This window comes from Panthera onca, chromosome E3, assembly GCF_046562875.1.
Source record: "Panthera onca isolate mPanOnc1 chromosome E3, mPanOnc1 haplotype 2, whole genome shotgun sequence".
NCBI lineage: Eukaryota > Metazoa > Chordata > Mammalia > Carnivora > Felidae > Panthera > Panthera onca.
In genome coordinates this window covers 27843547-27862823 of record NC_138354.1, presented here as the reverse complement: position 1 = coordinate 27862823, position 19277 = coordinate 27843547, and the positions used below count along the sequence as shown (strand labels likewise).

Genomic DNA, 19277 nt, shown 5'->3' with positions numbered 1-19277 from the left:
TATTCCTGCTGCCAGGGACCCATTCAGAGGTTAACTTGTCCCCGTATTCATCAGGACTACGATAATGAACTGTCCCAGAGTGGCAAGGGGGTTGGTAAACAGGAACTGCTGAGACACGGAGATGGAATGGGCCTCTTTAGGGTTTGGAAAGAGAGCTTGCTTTCATTTTTTTTTTTATGGGCTGATCTTGTTCCCACCTCTCCCCGCAACTTCGGGAGGCCCTTTGCCCATGGCTGTCTGTAACTTGGTATGAGGCACACGTGGGCTTTACCTTGGAGCATGTGGGCAGGATTGTCCACACACCAGATGCACCGTTTTGCAGATGCGTGGGGTTAGCCATTTGGCTGCGTCCCTGGAATTTCCCTCTGTGTGCCTCAGCAGGGCTTGGCTTGCGTGTTCCTATCGGATTTACCTCAGTGCGGACGGGGGTCTCTCTGCTACCGCCAGAATGGCCGCCTCTGTATTGGTGTTCATTTCAGTAATACGATGGGACACCAGCAGGGCTCGTTTTCACTGCAGCGTCCCTTGACTGCTTTGTGCCCCCTCCACTGGAATTATGAGTTGGTCAGCATGCGTCATCCAATCACAGAATAGGGGCTTGCAGTGGTGCGGCTGCAGGGAGTTGCAGGGAAATGAAGAGGAGTGAGGCGTGGGGGCTGCTTAGACCAGATGGTGGCAGGTGGAAGGAGCAAAGCACTTTGCATTTATTGCGCACCTACTATATGCCCTTTAAATATTCCCAGCTTTCCATTCGTTATATATGTACTGAGAGCCTACTGTCTGCTGGGCAGTCAGGGGGGTTCAGAGAAGCCTACCACCCAGATGTTAAATCACTCACCCTTGGGTCAGGAGTGGAGCTGGGATCTGCCTCTAGACCTTTCTGCTTCTAGAGCCCAGGCATTGCTTTCTAAGGCACCTACCTGCCCCCCAAAGTTCTGAGAGCCTCCTTTCGGTTCCACGAGTGTCCTTCCTTTCCACCGCCTCCATCTCGTCTCCCACTTTGAAACAATGGTTAACCCTTTCCTTCTAAGTAAAAATTCCTGAGCAGAGCAGATGATAAAGGAGCTGTCACTTCAGCACCATTTACCTGTTTGGGTTTATTCAGCAGAAGAGGCGACTGCATTTCTGGCAGATGGAGACCCGTGTGACTGCCTTTTAAAATACTGTCACAGCTGTATGCACAAGCTGATTAGCTGTGACTACACTGCCTGCACCGAGATTGATGGCGATAAATTTGGGATAACAATACTGGGAACGACGTCATCTGTTTCGATCGCAGTTCATATTTTTTAAAGCTCTCTCAATTGGTAGCCCACTGGTTATTCAAGGACTTAGTATTCATTCATCCAGCAACCATTAATGTAGCTCCTACCATGTGCTAGTGAGGAGCAAGTCCCACTAGGTTCTGTCCTGATGGAGCTTACATCATAACATAAACAAGTTTAACATTTGCAGGTGACAATAAAATAGTAATGGAAATAAAGGGATATGATAAAGATGGGGGTGGGGGAGGCTGATGCCACATTAGGTTGGGTGGCCAGAAAAGGCGTCTCTGAAGAGGTTACATTTGAAAGGAGACCTGGATGATAACAGCAAGCCAGACCTGGAAAGATACAAGGCAGAATTTCCCAAGGACAGCACGTGCAAAGACCCTGAGATTGCTGTGTATCGCATTGAGCTACACACTAATGACTTACTGTTTGCCACGCCCAGTGCTGAGCACTGGAGATTCCAGAACAGCTAAGGTAGTATGCTTATACTCAAAGAGTGTACAGGCTATAGGATAGGTAGGATACAAACACGCCAATATCCCCTTTTAATGTAGTGTGGTAAGCCTAGGGTGGTGACCCATGAAAGAAGATGCTTTATTAGCCTGTATGGACCTTATTTCTGTGACCACGAAGGAAGCCAAGACTCAGAAAGTGTCCATGGTCTCTGGAGGACCCTGACCTTCCTCTTGGTTTGTTTCCACAGGACGAATGACCAGCTGGTGGCATTTCTCTCCCGATACCGAGATATGAATTTCCTGAAGTCACACGGCCGGGACAATGCAAGGTAGCACATCCTCCCCCTACCCATGTGCAAAATGGAAATGAAAATCTGAGTGATCACTTTGGGGCTTCCTTTGAGGCTAGCCTAGAGGAAAGTAGAGGACAGGAGGAAGGCATGGCTCGGGTGGGCCCCTGCCCCTTCCATGTCGGGTCTGCAGCGGTCTTTCCCGTCAGCCAAGGACAGGGATAATAGTAAATACATCTCTTCTCGTAATAGCCCTTTACGCACCCCCCCCCCACACACACACACTGAGCACTTTCCTGGGTCCATTATCTCATTATGGCAACACTTTGAGGTAAGTAGGGCAGCCATTGTTCATTCCCACTTTATTGGTGGGATGACTGAGCCCCATAATTTAAGTGATGGCCCCAGATCATTCATTGGGTCAGCCATTCAGCAAACACTCACCCAGTGCCAAGCATGTGCCAGGCACCCTTCTAGAGCTGAACAAGACAAAATCCTCATTCTCATGGAACTTACTTCCTGGTGAAAAAGAGTCTCATTCCAGCATGGAGTTGAGCTCATATATCCTGATTCCCACCCTTTGCCCTCACCAGTGCCTCACTCTTGCTGCCCAAGACATTGGCGGGGATTCAAGGCACCAAGAAGCCCAATCTGGATCCACAAATAGCATGCTGCAGTCCCACTTTCAGCAGAGTCAATATCTCTGTGGCCAGAGATCAGCTACGAGGGATTCAGTCTCAAGCGCCCCCTTTAGGGGAGATCACATGATAGGCCTCACCGTCCTGATGGCAAACACCATTAAAAAAAAACCAGCCCAGATCACTGACATGCTGGCAGCTTTTTCTAGCTTTGAACTCAGACCATAACCTGGCAGCACATGGGATAATTTTAGCTCGTTAATGTGTTTTCTTTGGTTTGGCTCTTGTGTTGGTTTTGTTTTGTTTTGTTTTAGTTCAAGTGCTCCATTTGAAAATGAATAGCCCCATTTAAAAATAGCAATGTTTCCCAGGCACATCCAGCTCATCTTAAAAGATCCAAAGGTCCACTGACTCTGGGCCTCAGGTTTCTCCTTGGAGGCTATCACCTGGGTCATAGACAAAGCCTGTGTTCTCCTGTCCTCTCCTGTGCCCCTTCCCTACCTGGCCCCCACTGGCATTTCAGTTTGTAGTCTGCTTCAGGCATTCTGTGCAACTGCTGACTGACCTGCCCTCTGGCTGGCTCTGTAACTCAGTTTACCGAGTTACCTACGGCGGGGGGGGCGGGGACCAGAAGGTAGCCTTGAGCTCCATCTCCTGAGCTCTCCAGATGTAACCCTAGAATCCTTTGTTGTGTCATTGCCTAAATTCTAACTCTGATTTCATCCAGCTGTTTATAGCTTGTTCCCATCCTACTGACAGCCTGCATTTTTTACATTTAGAAGGAGCCCCCAGACTTGAGGATGCTCTGTAAATCAGCATGATTTACAGATTAGCGTGAGCATGTTCCCACCGCTAAAGGGAGAGAGGCCTGGGTAGATCAAGAATTACAGCCACTGTGTGATGTGTTCCTAATAAGTGCCCTTGCTCCACTGACCTTTTCCCTGTGGGATCCAATTTCATTCTTAGGGCCCCTCAATGCAAAATAAGAATCATTATCCCCATTTGTCAGGAGACAAAAGGGGTTTTGGGGAGTCTAAATGATTTTCCCAAGGTTACACAACTGGTAAGTGTTAGAATTTGAACCCAGTTCTCTGACCCCAAAGCCCATGGGAGCAAGGTAGAGCTGAACAAGATTCCATTCAGGTGTTAGTTATCAAAACTGGCCCAGGTGTTAGTGTCTAGGCCCTTAGGTTACCTCCAGGTAACCTTGTAATATGTGTTTTGTGCAAAGTTGTTTCATCAGAAAGGAGCCCATTGTAATTTGATAGACTTGTGTCTGAATTATTATCCACCCTGGTATTATTATTCCTTCCTAGTTGGTATTTATTCTCTGTCCGCTATTTCTAGGCCCAGTGCTTGGGACTGGGTATGTAGCACAGAGGTTAAAAGCGTGGGCCTTGAGGTTGTACTTCCTGGATCAGAGTCCTGCTCTGCCATGTCCTAGCTATGTTGCATTGGACAGGTGTCTTAACCTCTCTGAGCCTGTTCCCTTACCTTTATAGTGGAAATAACAATAGACCTACACTCTTGGGGTTGAGAGGATTAAATGAGATGCTGCATATAAAGCATCCACCATATAGTAGATGCCCTATGTGATGGTGGTGGTGATGATGGTGATGTCATGGCTATGATAAGTGTAGGATGAAAATATTGTGGTGGGAGAAATAAACAGATGGTGTTTGGGCCAGAGTTACCCCGCTGGGTGTGTGAATACCTGTCTGGTGGATGTGCGTCAGTAGCTGACAGGTAATACCCACATGGCACAGAACAACATAAAGTTTCCGGCTAAGATGTTGTTGGCACTTCCTGCTAAAACTAAAACCCAAGGATCTCCGAACAGAAAAGCTCCCACATTCCACTACCCAGGAATGAGCCCTTGGCTGGTTTTCTCTTACTTGAATGAATGAAGGGCAGTAATGCAGTATTAATTTCATAGTAAAATGAGCCATTACCTGCCACCCTCTCCTCTCTGTCAGCTGGGGCCTCACCTGCTGATGAGTAACCCTAGCCACTGTGCGTCTTCTCTTGTCCCCTCCCCATCGCACAGAGCTGGGCATGGCTAGGCTTCAGACCCTGCACGGGTGATGTGTTATAAAGGACCCTTGGTGGCAGATGACAGAAACCCAGCTTAAACTAGACTAAGTGGGTAAAGGAAGTTAATGGAAGGAAAACCTTGATCTCTGACTTCAGATATGGCTAAATCAAGCAGTTCAAATGCTTTAATCACACCTAGACTCCGTTCTTTTCTTTTCCTTTTTATTGGGGGGGGGGGCATTTAATTATTTACTATTCCTGGAGCGGGTTAAAGTAAAATAAACACATTAAATAGCCAAGTAGTTCACTGAGGGGGATCTTTTTATTTTTTTAATTGAGATGTAATTGACATATAACATTATGTTAGTTTCAGGTGTATGACCTAATGATTCGTTATTTGTATATATTGCAAAATGATCATACTAAGTCTAGTTGACATCTGTCACCCCACATGGTTACATTTTTTTTCTTGTTGATGAGAACATCTAAGATTTACTCTCTGAGCAACTTCCAAATACACAATACAGTATTATTGGCTATACATCACCTCCCCCCAGCATGTATTTATTTCACACCTGGAAGTGTGTACTTTTTGACTCCCTTGTTTAGTTCTATTTTCCTTTGTGTTGTTGGATTTTCTGGCTCCAATGGTGACTTAGTAGCTTCGTTTTAGAGACGGGGAAACTGAGACTCAGGTGAAGTAATTTGGTGAAGCCTACATAGTTACAGCAGTGCTAGGACTCCGGCCCAGGTGCCTGTGTCCCCAGAGCCCAAGCTCATAACCCTTGTATGATGCAGCCTGTCTGTATTCTGGGCCTGCTTTCCTCCAGCATCCTCCAGGATGCTGGGTGGCTTTCAGGCAGCGACTCTGCTTCTCTGGGCTTCACTTTCTCCCTTTGAAAAAAGAAAAGTGGATGAATAAGATGGTCTCCGAAGGCACGTCTCCTTCTGATGCTCTCTGCTCCTGGACCAGCCCTTATAAAAGACATTGTGACAAAGGCAAAGAGTTTAAAAGATCAAACGATGTGGAGGGACCAAAAACAAGCAGTAAGATACAAAATAGGCCACAGGGTGCCTCGGTATTTAGTTCCACGTGGCTCCTAATAGCAGTGTTGACCTTCTGTCCCCATCTTCAGCCCTTGGCAGCCAGTGTGGATTCCCAGCTCCTGCTCCACAGGGATGGCATAAAGGCAAACTAATATTTTAATAGCTGCCAAATTGGTCCTCACTGTTCCTGTAATTAAATGAAGGGGAGTGTTGTGTTCACCATTTCTCCTTGCTTTCCTCCAAAAATAAAGTCGATGCAACGAAAGGCATGCAGCACAGTTACTGTTTTCCCAGTTAGCCTCTGTAGGGTGAGCAGAAGCAGGTGTCCTAAAGCTCACTGAGGGACTAAATATGTCCTTGCAGACTAAATAGGTCCTTGCAGTTACCCTGGAACTCCTGGCTTCTGTTCAGGGAGCATTGGAGAAGTTTACCAAATGTCTGCAACCTGATTGTTGCGGGGGGCCGGCGGTGGGGGGGGGGGTGGTCTGATAGGGGCTAGAAAGGGAAGATCCTTTCCACCAGCCAGAATAGGGTTTCCTCTGACACTTTGTCTGCCTCAGTCCATCTGAGCTCTCTTGCTGATCCAAGGTCCACAGGCCCCCATGCTGAGCCCAGGGACACATTGTGGTACAGGGGCAGGTACATGAACATTGGAGGCCTGGCACCTGTGTTGAAATGCTGGCTTGCTCATGTGATGGCCATAGGACTTCAACAGATGGCTTTGACTCTCCAAGCCTCTGTTTCCTCATCTTTATAAAATGTGAATAGGGAGATGGGCATTGTGGAGGACGGAGTGTCCTCCCTGACCCTGGGAAGGCCCTGAACCACGCACTTTCTGGTGTGTTGTCTCATTCCCACCTCACTTGGCAAGTGAGATCTTCGAGATGAGTACAGCTGAGGCTTACAGAGTTGATTTTACTTGCTTAAGGTTCCACAGCGAGCAGACCACAGAGTTGGGACTGGAACATGGCTCGGTCTGGCTTTTAAGGCCTGATTTTATCACGCCGTGATTCATGACCACATCTGACAGGACCTGCAGTTTTGCCTTTGGGGCGTACAACTGAAAGAGCAGAATCCTGCTAACTTTAAGCAGAAGTATTGTTGAAATGATCAGGTGAGGAAAAGATCAGGTTCTTCCCCTCCTTTCTAGAGTCGGCGTCTCCCAAAGTGTGTTCCCCATCCACCCGTAGCGTGAGAGGTGGATTCAGGTACTTCACAGACAGGAGTGCTGGGAAAGCTAGGTACTGATCGCAAGTGTATCAACAACAATTGATAGAATTAGCCGTCTGCCCCATGGTTTCATAGAAGTTATGCTGAGAATAAGACTCAGTTTAAAAAAAAACAAAAACACCGTTGAAGCTATTCAAGGTTGATTTAGAGAAAATTATTAAGGGAGCTTTCCTGTAAGTGCTATACATAAAGCACTTGGCACAGCAGGTAGGAATCCACACTCTGGATTCTAGGTGTATGACCTTGGCTGAGTGACATCAAGCACCTGTGTGTCAGAGTTGTTAGAAGAATTCAATGGGAGAATATAGGGATAAACTCTTGGAACAATTAGTTGGGCGTGTCAACTTAGTGACAGTGATGATGGAGAAGAATCTTGAAAATGGCATACATATGATTAACATTTTGCAAGCACTCCTCCAATTCTTATGGAAACTAGCATTTGACGGGTAAGAAGGCTAGACCAGTAGGAAACCAGGAGGGGTCCCAGCCCTGAGGTTGGAAGTGACATCAGCAAGTTTCTTCCAGCTGTCAGGTCTGGACCCCACCTGCTCTAAACAGCACTCCCCCCGACTGGGCACCAGAATGACAGCCAAGCAGCTTCAGCAGCCCTTTCTCTCTGACATTGAACTCATCTTCAGACCCACACCTCCCTTGATGTATAAACAGGCAACTGTTTAGCCAATAGTTGGCAAATCCATTGAGAGCCTGGCCAGGAACCTCCTCCAAGCAAATCTGTGCTCAGGAGGCCCTTTGGTGCCAACTTGCTTATCAAGAGATGGGCTCTCTCCCCAGCTGTCTTATAGCACCATGATTGATGTGAGGAGATAATTAATATCTCATTTCCAATGGGGAAAGCAGATTGCATTTCCCCTTTGCTTTTCTTAAACCCAACCAGTGCATTTATCACTGTTTGCATGTTCACTGTATTTAATCCAATTATAGCAGGCATGTCAAAATAAAGCTTTGCGTTGCACCAGCACCCACACAAAGCTGTGTATGCATCTCCTTTCTTGGCCCCCACATGCGTTTTGAGGTCAACTTGGGAACTTTTCTTTTTCCAAAACAATATACATCGAAGTTAGACAAAAGACTAGGACAAAAGTATGTTCAGGGTGTCATCTCTGAGAGGTGGACTTTGATTTTTTTTTTTTCTTTGCTTTCTCTTTCTGTTCTAAGTTTTCCATGAAGGACGTGCATTACATTTATAAACAGAACAAAAGGCTGTAAACACTGTTTTTTAAAATGTGTGAAAAATTGTGGAAAACCACTTAGCCTTCAGTGGACCTTTAGCCTCTTGGAAGTAGAAGCTGATTGGGCACCAAGCACCATGAAGACCATATGGCTACCAAGTCAGGGGATTCTGGGTCCCAGGATTTGGGCCCCTGACTTGGCATCTCTTCTCAGTCTTCTTTTTTCTCCCACCCTTGGATATCAAACACAAGTCCACTTTCTTCGCACAAGGCAGTAGTAACAGTCACATGTGAAGGGTTTCCTGTGTGCCAGGGACTGTCCTAAATGCCTTAGTGAGGTTATTTCTTGCAAGTCTCAAAACTACCCCATGATGGAAATGCAGTCCTATCAGGCTCAGTTTTCAGATGGGAGCCCAGAGGCTAGCTAAGTTAAACACACAGATTATAAGTGGGAAGGCTGACTAGAACCCAGGAAATCTGGCCCCAGGGTCTGTAGTCCTAGCCTCTGTATCACGCTGATTCCCTCAGCATGTTCACTGTGGGGCTTCCTGCCATATCCAGGTAGATGATGCATTCCCCCCACCAATCAGGTAGGGTCTGCCTCTCTCGCAGTTGACCTGCTCAGATGTGTCAGCAAGGCTCTCACTCCAGCCACCTTGACTTCTTTCCATTCATTTGAGTTCTTGCACATGCTGTTTTGGTCCCCAGTAAAGTTCTTGCCTCCAGATCTTCAGATGACTGATTCCTCCTCATCCTTGACGTGAAGCTTCAATGCCACCTCGTCAGTGAAGCCCTTCCCCAACAATCTTCACTAATGACGTCTCTGTCTCTTTATTTTCTGCCACTGCGCCCTTGAGTTTTTCTATATAGCACTTATTACAAACATCTAATTACATATTAACGTGTTTTGTGGCTCTTTGTGTCTACTTACTTAGTTATTAAGAGCAGGATTATAGCTCAGTGGCTAAAAGTGTGGGATCCAGAGCCTGACGGCTAAGGTTAGAATCGCACCCTTGGCACTAACCAGCTGTATGGCTCTGGGGAAATTACTTAGCCTCTCCGTGTCTCTGTTCCTTCATTTGTAAAATGAACCTTCATAGGGTTGTAGTAAAGACTAAATGAGAGAATATGGATTTAGTGTGAGGAATGGGATCTGGAAAGTAGCAGGTGCTCAATAAATGGTAGATGTTATTCTATTTTTTATGTCTCTCCCTGGAAGATGGAGAAGGGTAGGGATGATGTCCATCTTGTTCACAACCAGATTCTCAGCACACAGACCTGGGGTAGTGAAGATGCTGTCTGGAGCTGCTGAACGAGTGAATGCTCCAAGCCCCCTGTTCTTCCAGGTACTTCAGAGTAGAGGCATAACAGTTGACCCCAGCCTAGGTCAGGAAAGGGGACAATCCAGCCTGGGCCTGAAAGAAACAGCCAGTAGGGTCCCTGTGGAGCTGCCAGACTAGGTCCCAATGAGCTGAATCCTCGCTGACTGGTAGCATGAAAAGATGATGTATTCATACTGCTCGGACAGAATTAGAAAGGTGCCCATGACCCTTGTCACCTCCACTACCACAACCATGGGCATTGCTTATTAAAATAATCACAGGAGATGAAGTTCACGGTTTGTGTGGGGCTCTGGGCTTCTGTCCTTGGTGCTGAAATATCATTGCTTTTCTGGACATAGAGGTGTGTAATTAGTTCTGGAGGTGCCCTGCCCATTCCTGTCTACCAAATCACAGGAGAGAGAAGAGGAGAGATAGAAAATTTAAATTTGTAGCTTGATGAAGGAAAAATATTAAGCATCTTGGTGAATATTTATGGAGCACTTACAGTGTGTTGAGCACTACCCTAAGCCGTTTCTATGTATAATCTCATTTAAACTTTTGCACTAGCCCTCTGAAGCGTTATTATCATCACCATTTTCCATGTGAAGTTACGTGTTCAGGTCGTCCAAGGTTGGTGGCCTACCCAGCACGTGAATTGTGTAGTCCAAAGCTTGGCCCCTGCATTATACAGCTGTTACGTGTCAGCACATTCACATAGCTGGCTGAGTTCATACACTGTGGGCTTTCGTGCTTTGTTCCATGACTTTATTTTTTAACTAAAATGCTTAGGTTGTATTTAGGCTAAAGGAGTAATCTGGATTCAGTGACAGATCACTGGACAGGAAAAGAGAAGAAGGGGAGATTTTTTTCCTAGGCTATGTGACTTTGGATGTCTTTGAATCATACATCCTCTCAGTGTGTTGGGTTTTTTTTTCAATCTATAGAATTAATTATATTAACTGATTGCTAAGATTCCTTCTTACTCAGACACGCTGTAAAATCTGAGGAGCAGAGTTCTTCCTTTTCAAACTCATTATAGGACGAGACAGTTCTGGAATAATTCCACACTCAATGAATATGCCAAGACTGTAGCCAGGGAATTAACTGAATTAAGAGACCTTCATTGTCTGCCTTTTCTGAGATCATGTTCAAAGGCTACAGAAGGTTTCTTAACTGACCTTTTCACACACAGATGAGAATGAGGACCCCTGTCCCCTTCCATCCAATTTCCTTTGATGCTCAGCTGAGTAGAACTTGGTCCCTATGACATCTCAGTAGAATCCATTTAGTTATGACTTTGTTCCATATTGTGCCAGTAGAGAAAGTCCCTGGAAGGCAAACCACCCCTCCCTGAAATCCTGGGAGGTAAAAACAAATGCAATTGATTCCATGTTTGCCCTCAGGTAGTCTGTTCTGAAGACAGAAGTCTTTGTGACGTCTGGCAGGGAGCTCTTCCAAGACCAACGATGAACCCTTTTCTGTCAGTTTTCTCATTTCAGCACCGGGTCTTTTTGAGGTAGTGAAAATTCTCAGATCCTCCCTTTGGATCCTTTTACAAGGACCCTGGCAATCAGGACAGAGCAGTTAAGAGCTTGCATGGATTCATCCAGACCTGGATTCGAGTCCAGGACTGTTAGCTGTGTGACTTTGGGGAACGCCCTTAACCTTCTTGGATTGAGTTCCTTTGTGTCTCAAATGTTTGTTAGAAGAATCAGATACCTGGTTAAGGTCTGCTACTTCCTTATTGAACAATTTCATGGCTTTTACTCCTCCCTTTATTCATTGGCTCAATAAATACTTATTGAGCACCAACTGTATGATAGGTACTAGTCTAGGTACTAAGGATACAGCTTTGAACAAAAACAGGCAAAAAACTCTCTGCCTTCTTGGGACTTACATCTAGTAAGGAGACAGTAAGCTAAATAAATACCTTGTATACAGTGGTACAAATTTTTAAGTTCTATGGAGAAAAATAAAGCATGAAATGGTGGTCACAGATGTGAGGGATTCTGGGAGGGTATAATTGCTATGTAAGAATGGTTCACTGTGTAATGACTGGCTCAATCCATTGCTGGAATGAATAGTGCTTACTGAATACTTAGCAAGGACCTTTGTAAACCTCATTTGTCAGCCTTTCACAGCTGATTCAGGAGGGTGTCAGCACAGGTGTCATGGAACTCATCTTCCAGATGAGGAAACTGGCATTCCAGAGAGTCAAGCCAACCCCATATCTCCCCATCTGCAAAGATAGAGTCATCATTAGTACCCAGATCCTTTTTTTGTCTGCTCTGAATTCCACCTGTTGACTCGGTTGCCCTCACATAATCAAATCATCTGGAAATGAAACTAAATATAAGAGAGTGTTTTTGGTCATCTTCTGTGTGTTTGGCCCAGTGCTTAAATAAATCTAGTCTCCATCCCTCAGGTAGAGAATCACACACCCTTGACTGCTGAACCAACATTTATGAAAAGGCACACCCAGGTATTTGCCTACTTACCTTGATTTCCAGCCATTCCCTTTTTTAAGAGATGGCAAATGCATAGGGTAGAAAACAGAATGCAAATCACTGTCCAAGCAGTTGATTCCTTTCCCCTGCTAAATACCCAGACTCTGGGCCTCTGCTGCTTTATCCCAGTCCAGATGCCCCTCTTAACCCAGGAACTGAGACCTGGGGGGATTGTTTGTCTCTATTTACTCATAATTAACCAAAGCATGCATTTGCAGCTTATCAGTTTTCAAATGCAAGTAAATATAGCAACCAATCTCCCACCCCATGAATATTTCATTTTGGAGATTACTGCATAAATATTGTATTTGGATATTATGGTCTGGGACATCACATTAAAATTGCAAGACGATGCTATTCTCCCACATAATGGAACACAAAATTAAAAGGCTGGCCTATGGAAAGAAAACTTTTGCATGTCCTCAACACCTGAACTTTGTTTCTTTCTTTCTCTGGGTGAGTTAGTCTTGGCTACCACATAAGTTCTCGTGGAAGTTACCTAAAATTCAAAGGTTTAAGCAGGGTTAAGTGTCTGCAATTTAATATTATTATATAATTAGCACCAGACAGAGCTGAGGTAGGATTTTATTTTCCTAAACTCAGGCGCTTCCTTTAATGGACCCAGTTAGAGCCGAGTTTTGTGTCAGTGGAGTGATACGGTAAGTATATTGGAAAACCTTCGAGTGACTCCCAGAGAGAACGTGGCTTTGCTGACAGCGTGGATTTGCACTTGGAAACGTGTTAGGAAGGATACCTGGGAGGGATACCTGGGTCTTCTGGTTGGCTTGTATCCTCTGTGTGTCTGTGGAAAATTTGTCAGCCTTCTCTGGGATCCCATGTATCTGTCTGGAATGCCTGCCCCACCCCCTCTTCCTGGATATAACAGAGTGACTTAGAGAATGTCACAGCTGGGAAGTACCTTACGATTACCTAACCCATATGACTGATGGCCCATGTGCTGGCTTCAAGGCTAGGGATATGTTTTATTTAATCAGAGCACCTTTTTTTTTTTTAAATGAATTTGAGTGCTTTTCAAAAACTGCCTTCTCTACTTTGCTGACTCCACCAACCCTGTGGTCTTCTACCCAGCCTGCCTCAGATGCTTCCATTATCCGTCTGACTCCTGTAGGCATTTAATATTACAATCCAGACCTAGCCCAACTTTGGTCATCACTTTCCAAAGTCATGTTACCAAAAGGGAAACTAAGACTCAGGGTCATCACTTTCCAAAGTCACTCAACTCGTTACTGGTAGAGCTGCACCACCATGTAGATGGAAAGCACATTTCAGCAGAATAAGTCAGCAACATAAAGAAGATGTGGTTTATATATACAATGGAGTACTACTCAGCAATGAGAAACAATTAAATCTTGCCATTTGCAACAACATGGATGGAACTGGAGGGTATTATGCTAAGTGAAGTCAGAGAAGACAGATATCATAATGTTTTTGCTCATATGTGGAATTTGAGAAACTTAACAGAAGACGGGGAAGAGAAGGGGAAAAAATACTTTCAAACAGAGACAGAGGCAAACCATAAGAGACTCTTAAATACAGAGGACAAACTGAGGGTTGATGGTGGCAGGGGAGGGGGAAATGGGTGACGGGCATTGAGGAGGGCACTGGTTGGGACAAGCACTGGGTGTTGTATGTAAACGATGCATCATGCGAATCTACACCCTAGGCCAAGAGCACATTGCACACATGGTATGTTAGCTAACTTGGCAATAAATTATATTAAAAAATGAAGTCATCAACATTTTTAATACAGTCATCAGTTTTGCTAAGAATTCAGTGGATTACTGAATGCTGAATTACTGATCATGATGCTCAGTGAGTGACCAGTATCTATGGGCAGGTTCTCTCCTTAAGCAGGAGGAAAGTACTGGGGATATGGATTTATTAGTGAGGTTCCACACACTTCCTTCCAGTGGATGCTAGTGGATTTGGGAGGACACACTGGGAGGGATTCTTTGTAGAATTCAGCACGTCCAGCACAATGGAACTATCTGCAGCTTTTATACCCTGAAGTCTGGGCATCACGGTAGATCTTTCCCGAGTCACTGCCTTGCACTGTCCTAGGAACTGTGAGGAAAGCAGAAAGGAGGAATCCAGAGTCAGTTCTAATGATAATAGCATCTACCTGGTGGGGGACTGGTAACTCTAATCTGAAGACATGCAGGTTCAAAGGCCTCTAAGACACATGATGGAGGTGCAGACTGGCATAGTGGAAGAGGGGTATATATGTGCCACGTCCATGGCTATCTGCTTTCTCTAGGGACTGAGATGATTCACATCCATCATGGTAGTGATAAAAGTTTAAGTTGTTCAGGAATGTATAGGACTTTTTCAATGGCAAATGGCAGAATCCCATTTCAAAATGCCCTAAGCACGTTACTGAGGAGTCCGGGTGAGTCAGGCACAGTGGGATCCAGGGTCTCAAGCATAGTCATCAAGACTGTCCCTCCCTCTCTCTTTCCCTCCCTCCCTCCCCCTCTCCCCCTCTCTCTTTCCCTTCCTCTCTCTGTTTTCTGTGTTACCTCCACTGTCAAACAGCCTTTGTACTCATGGTGACAGGATGGCTGCCAGCTGCTCTAGGCTTACGTTCTCTCAGCTGAAAATGCCGTTGAAGAGCCCTCCTTCCCAGCAGATCCAGCAAAAATCCGGGGCCCAATCTCAGAGTTAGCTTGAGTTACTCACCCATCCCTGAATCAGTTATGGCAGCCAGGCAGATGGAATACTCTGACTGACCAGGCTGGGTCGTGTCGCCACTGCTTGGTTCTGGGTGTGGGGTGCAAACCCAAGTTAAGTGAGAGTTAAAGATAGGTGGCTGTCCAAAGTAAAATCAAGGTGTGGTTCTCAGAAGAATGAGGAGTGGATGCTGGGTAGACAGAAACACAGGATGAAGCCTTGGAAACATTATTGTTGGTAGAGAAAGCCAGACCCAAAGAGGCCACATATTGTATGTGTGAATCTGTATGAAATGTCCAGAGTTGGTAAATCCATAGATACAGAAAGCAGATTGTAGTTGCTAGGGGTGAGAAGGAAGGCAGACATGGAGTGACTACTTATAGGTATAGGATGTCCTTTGGGAGTGCTTAAATATTTTGAGACTATGTGGGTGACAGTTGCACAGCATGGTCAATGTATTAATGCCATTGAATTACGTGCTTTAAAATGGTTGATTTTATGTTGTATGAGCTGGAGAAGCAGCAAAGCCCCTGGGTTAGGAGACTATAGTTAGGAGATTATAGGTCCTAGTGAGACAGCACCCTGAGGAACAGCAACATCCTTCCCTCTCCCTTCCCCGCACCAGGTCAGCACAGTGCCTGGCACACAGCAGGTGTGGGTCTCCTACTGCAAAGGAACTGAGGGTTCACGTCAGAAGGCTTGGTTCTAGTTTGGCCCACCTTCCCAACACATCCGTTTCGCTAGCTCTTTGATCTTTGGTTTCTGCATCTACAAAACAGGAAGTGCCAATTCTGCTCTGCCCACCTTGCAAATCCCAAATATGTATACACTCCAGAGCAGGAGTTCTTAATCTGGGGTTCTCCGATAGAATTCTAGGGGCCCACAACTTTGGCTGGGAAGAAAGTGATCTTTATTTTCACTGAACTCTAATTGAAATCCAGCTAAATGGAGGTAACAAACCACAACAGTATTCGCGGTAACTGTAAGGAATCACATGTTTTCATATCACTGTGATTGATGCGTATACCTCTAAGTATCATTTATGCTCCCCTCTTCTGCAAAATTACAACAGTTGTTAGACCTGCCATAAGAGCTTGCTATCTCATGTGTTACAAAAGAAACACACACAAATTTGGTGTTTTGAAAAATATTTTGTAATCCTGTCTTTCTTGTGTGAATCTAAAACCATATGAATTACATCATAACTGGGATTTTATAATATTTTTAATACTACATATTTAAGGTATACCTTTAAGAGCATTATTCCAAGATGAGCATCCATAGGCTGTATTCACCAAAGTGCTAAGGCATTCATGGCACAAAAAGGCGATTTCAAAAGTTCCGTAGGGAAGAAGTGGATATAACAGATGATTGTTGCCATCTACTTGTAGTGGGCAAGCCCCCTAAACCTTCTAAGCTTCAGCATCCTCACCCATAAAATGGGAATATTGACAGTGCTTACCTCATGGGGACATAGGGACCTGTCTCACTTGTGTAGATCAAGTGGCAAACTACACACAGAGCCCCTGGCTCAGTACTTGGCACACAGTAGCAGTGCCTGGGTAGCTCGGTCAGTTAAGCGTCCGACTCTTAGTTTCAGCTCAGTTCGTGATCTCACAGTTCATGAGTTTGAGCCCCACATCGGCTCTGTACTGACAGCGTGGAGCCTGCTTGAGATTCTCTCTCTCCCCCTCTCTCTCTCTCTGCCTCTTGCCCCACTTGTTCTCTCCCTCTCTCTCAAATAAATAAACATTAAAAAAAATACTTGGCACACAGTAAGTGTCAATACATGCTTTTATTGACATGACTGTGCTATTTCATTTGGATTCTGTGCACCTCTGGGCTAAGGGCTACTTTGGCTTTCACAGGTTCATCCGAAAACAGGGTCTGGACCGACTCTTCCTGGAGTGTGACGCCCACATGTGGCGCCTAGGGGACCGGCGAATCCCAGAGGGCATTGCTGTGGATGGAGGCTCGGATTGGTTCTTGCTGAACCGGAAGTTTGTGGAGTATGTGACGTTCTCCACAGATGATCTGGTGACCAAAATGAAGCAATTTTACTCCTATACCCTGCTTCCTGCTGAGGTGAGTGTCTAGGGAAAAGTTCCTCAGCAAGGTAAGAGCCAGCTCTAGCCTTTGGAACAAAGCAGATGCTGAATTTTTGCCGAAGGTTTTGCAAAGCAATGCTGGGTCCAATACATAGTCCTGCAAACATCCAGAAGAAGTTGGAGAACTGCATCCGCCACCAGGGTCCTTGCTGTCATAGCCGGCCTCTGGTATGGAATAGACAGGCATACAACACGGCCACTAGCAGTCCACACAGCATATTTGTGCAAAGTAGAAAAGGCAGCTCTTCCTTAAGACACTTGGCTCCCATTGGTCGTAAAATCATCACAATATACTGATTTTGATAGAACAAGACCCTTCACTGCCATTTTCCAGAAAACTTAAAAAAAAAAAATTGAAACCTCTCAGACGGACAGTGTTGATGGTGTCCCACTAGGGTTGTGCAGTGTGTAACCCTCACAACTGTATATGCCGGCTCTTTCAGGACACACCCACATCAACTTTTGAGAGATCCTCTACAGTCATCAATCATGTAATAACCACTTTTTCAACATGAAGAATCCCTTTTTCAATATTGAGGGTTTTTTTTTTTTTTTAATCATATCATGATAGACATTAGTGTTGGCCTCATCGGTCACAATAGAAATTCCAGTGATCTCAAAGACAAAGAGCCAGGGCTTCTGCTGGACCTGTACTAGCCCCTGCATTGACAGCCGTTGGGACTCAACATTTCCTGACAGCTTCTGGAAGCTCCAGGGAGCCTGTCACCACTTTTCAGACCTCAGTGAGGGGAAGGTGTCTTAGTTCAGACTGCTATAACAAAATACAATAGACTAGGTGGCTTTTAAACGACAAAAATGTACTTGTCACGGTTCTGGAGGCTGGAAGTCTGAGATTGGGGTGTCAGAATGGTCAGGTTCTAGCAAGGGCCCTTTTCTGGGTTGCAGATTACATACTGACAGTTTTCATTGTGCTCAATCCCAGAAGGGGCATGGGAGCTCTCTGGGGTCCCTTTTATCAGGGCACTAATACCATTCATGAGGGCTCCACCCTCCTGGCCTAATCACCTCCCAAAGGCCCCTACCTCCTAACACCATCACATTGTGGGGCTAGGATTTCAACCTATGGATTTTGGAGGAGATGCAAACATGCAGTCCATTTCAGAAGCCTGGTTGTGTACAATTGCAGCCTGTTCTGAAACAGTGCCAGCTCCATCTGAAAATGGGGGGGGGGGGGTGGACACAGTTCTGAATGTTGCCAGCAGCCTTCTTATCAGACCTGACTGGGGGGTTCTCGATTCAGCTCTCTGGCCTCCAGTTCCCTTTCCTCCTAATTTCTGACTTCAGGAAACTCCAGAGCTGGTTGCCCTTCTGTTGAGCCCATGACACCTCTCGTGAGTGGTCTACCATTTCTTCCTGGCTGTGCCTCAGGCTCAGGCTGTGTGTCTAGGTCAGACAAGACAACGTATCTCATTTGATGGTTTCCACATCCCTCACCAACATCTGGAGCAGTGCCAAGCTGATAGGGTTGACTGCCCACGTCACTCCAGAGGGATGATGGGCTTGTCATCACTGGGCCAGGTTTTACTATTCTGCACACACATTAGGTAATCAGCTTTTAATCCTTTTTCAGCGAAAATCACCTTTTCTCTCAATGTCGATAACCTCCTCATCCATTATCTTCAGGGAATTTCTGTATCATTATGAAAGGACATAGGGTAATTGGTAATTGGGAACTTCTCCCCACTGTTTGATGGAGAATATGTGCCTCTGTGGGCTTGTAGACAATTTAAGCTTAAAATCCAGGTTCATGGGCATATGTCATTTAGCAGCACAGGGCAGCTGGAGTTCGTGGGTGGAGCCTCATTTTGCCCATCCCCCGCTTGAGAAGGGACTGTTTGGAGGCTCTGGCTGTTTTAATCAAGATGCCGTTCATGATGCTGGCTCTATCTCAACCCCGCCCCAGCACACACAGGCACTTAACACTCCAGGATCCATACCTTGCCCTCCCTTCTCCCAGACCACCTCTAGGAAAACAGTTTAGAGTAAATCTAAAGGCTGAGCTATAAATTTATTAGAGGCAGACATGTGTACCCCAACATCTTCCCCCTAGGGAGCAGAGAGCAGGGAGAATGTATCTGCCTGGTATCTGGGGTTGTTATAAAACAGTGTCCAAACAGAAGTCTGCCTGTCTGTCTGTCTGTCTGTCTCTCTCCCTCTCTCCCTCCACCCCTCCCTCCCTGTCCCTCCTCCCCCCTCCTCTCTCTCCTCTCTCTCCTCTCTCTGGTCTCTTTCTTCACTCTCAGTATTGCTTCCTTCTCAGATTCCTAGGAGAGGTTGGCCAAGAGTTATTGGATTACAAGAAACTAATGGAGCCTGTTTCAGCACCATGGACAGCGAGCAGCCCTGCCCCACCCCTCCCTGTGTTGTAGCCACACCCGTGTGGCTGAGGCAGGAGGAGGGGGGCCTGGGACTGAAACATCCCTGAATCTGGCTTCTTTTACCAAGGGGTGAAATTCTGGAGCATCAGTCCTTG

General features: G+C 45.7%; 1 protein-coding gene across 1 annotated transcript in view; it reads left to right on the top strand.

Moving 5' to 3' along the window:
* XYLT1 (xylosyltransferase 1) overlaps positions 1-19277 on the top strand; it is a 309894-nt gene that overhangs the window by 260567 nt on the left and 30050 nt on the right. The window contains exons 6-7 of the mRNA XM_060648611.3: positions 1975-2055; positions 16544-16760. Coding sequence (XP_060504594.2) covers positions 1975-2055; positions 16544-16760 — 298 coding nt within the window. The remainder of the gene's footprint in view (positions 1-1974; positions 2056-16543; positions 16761-19277) is intronic.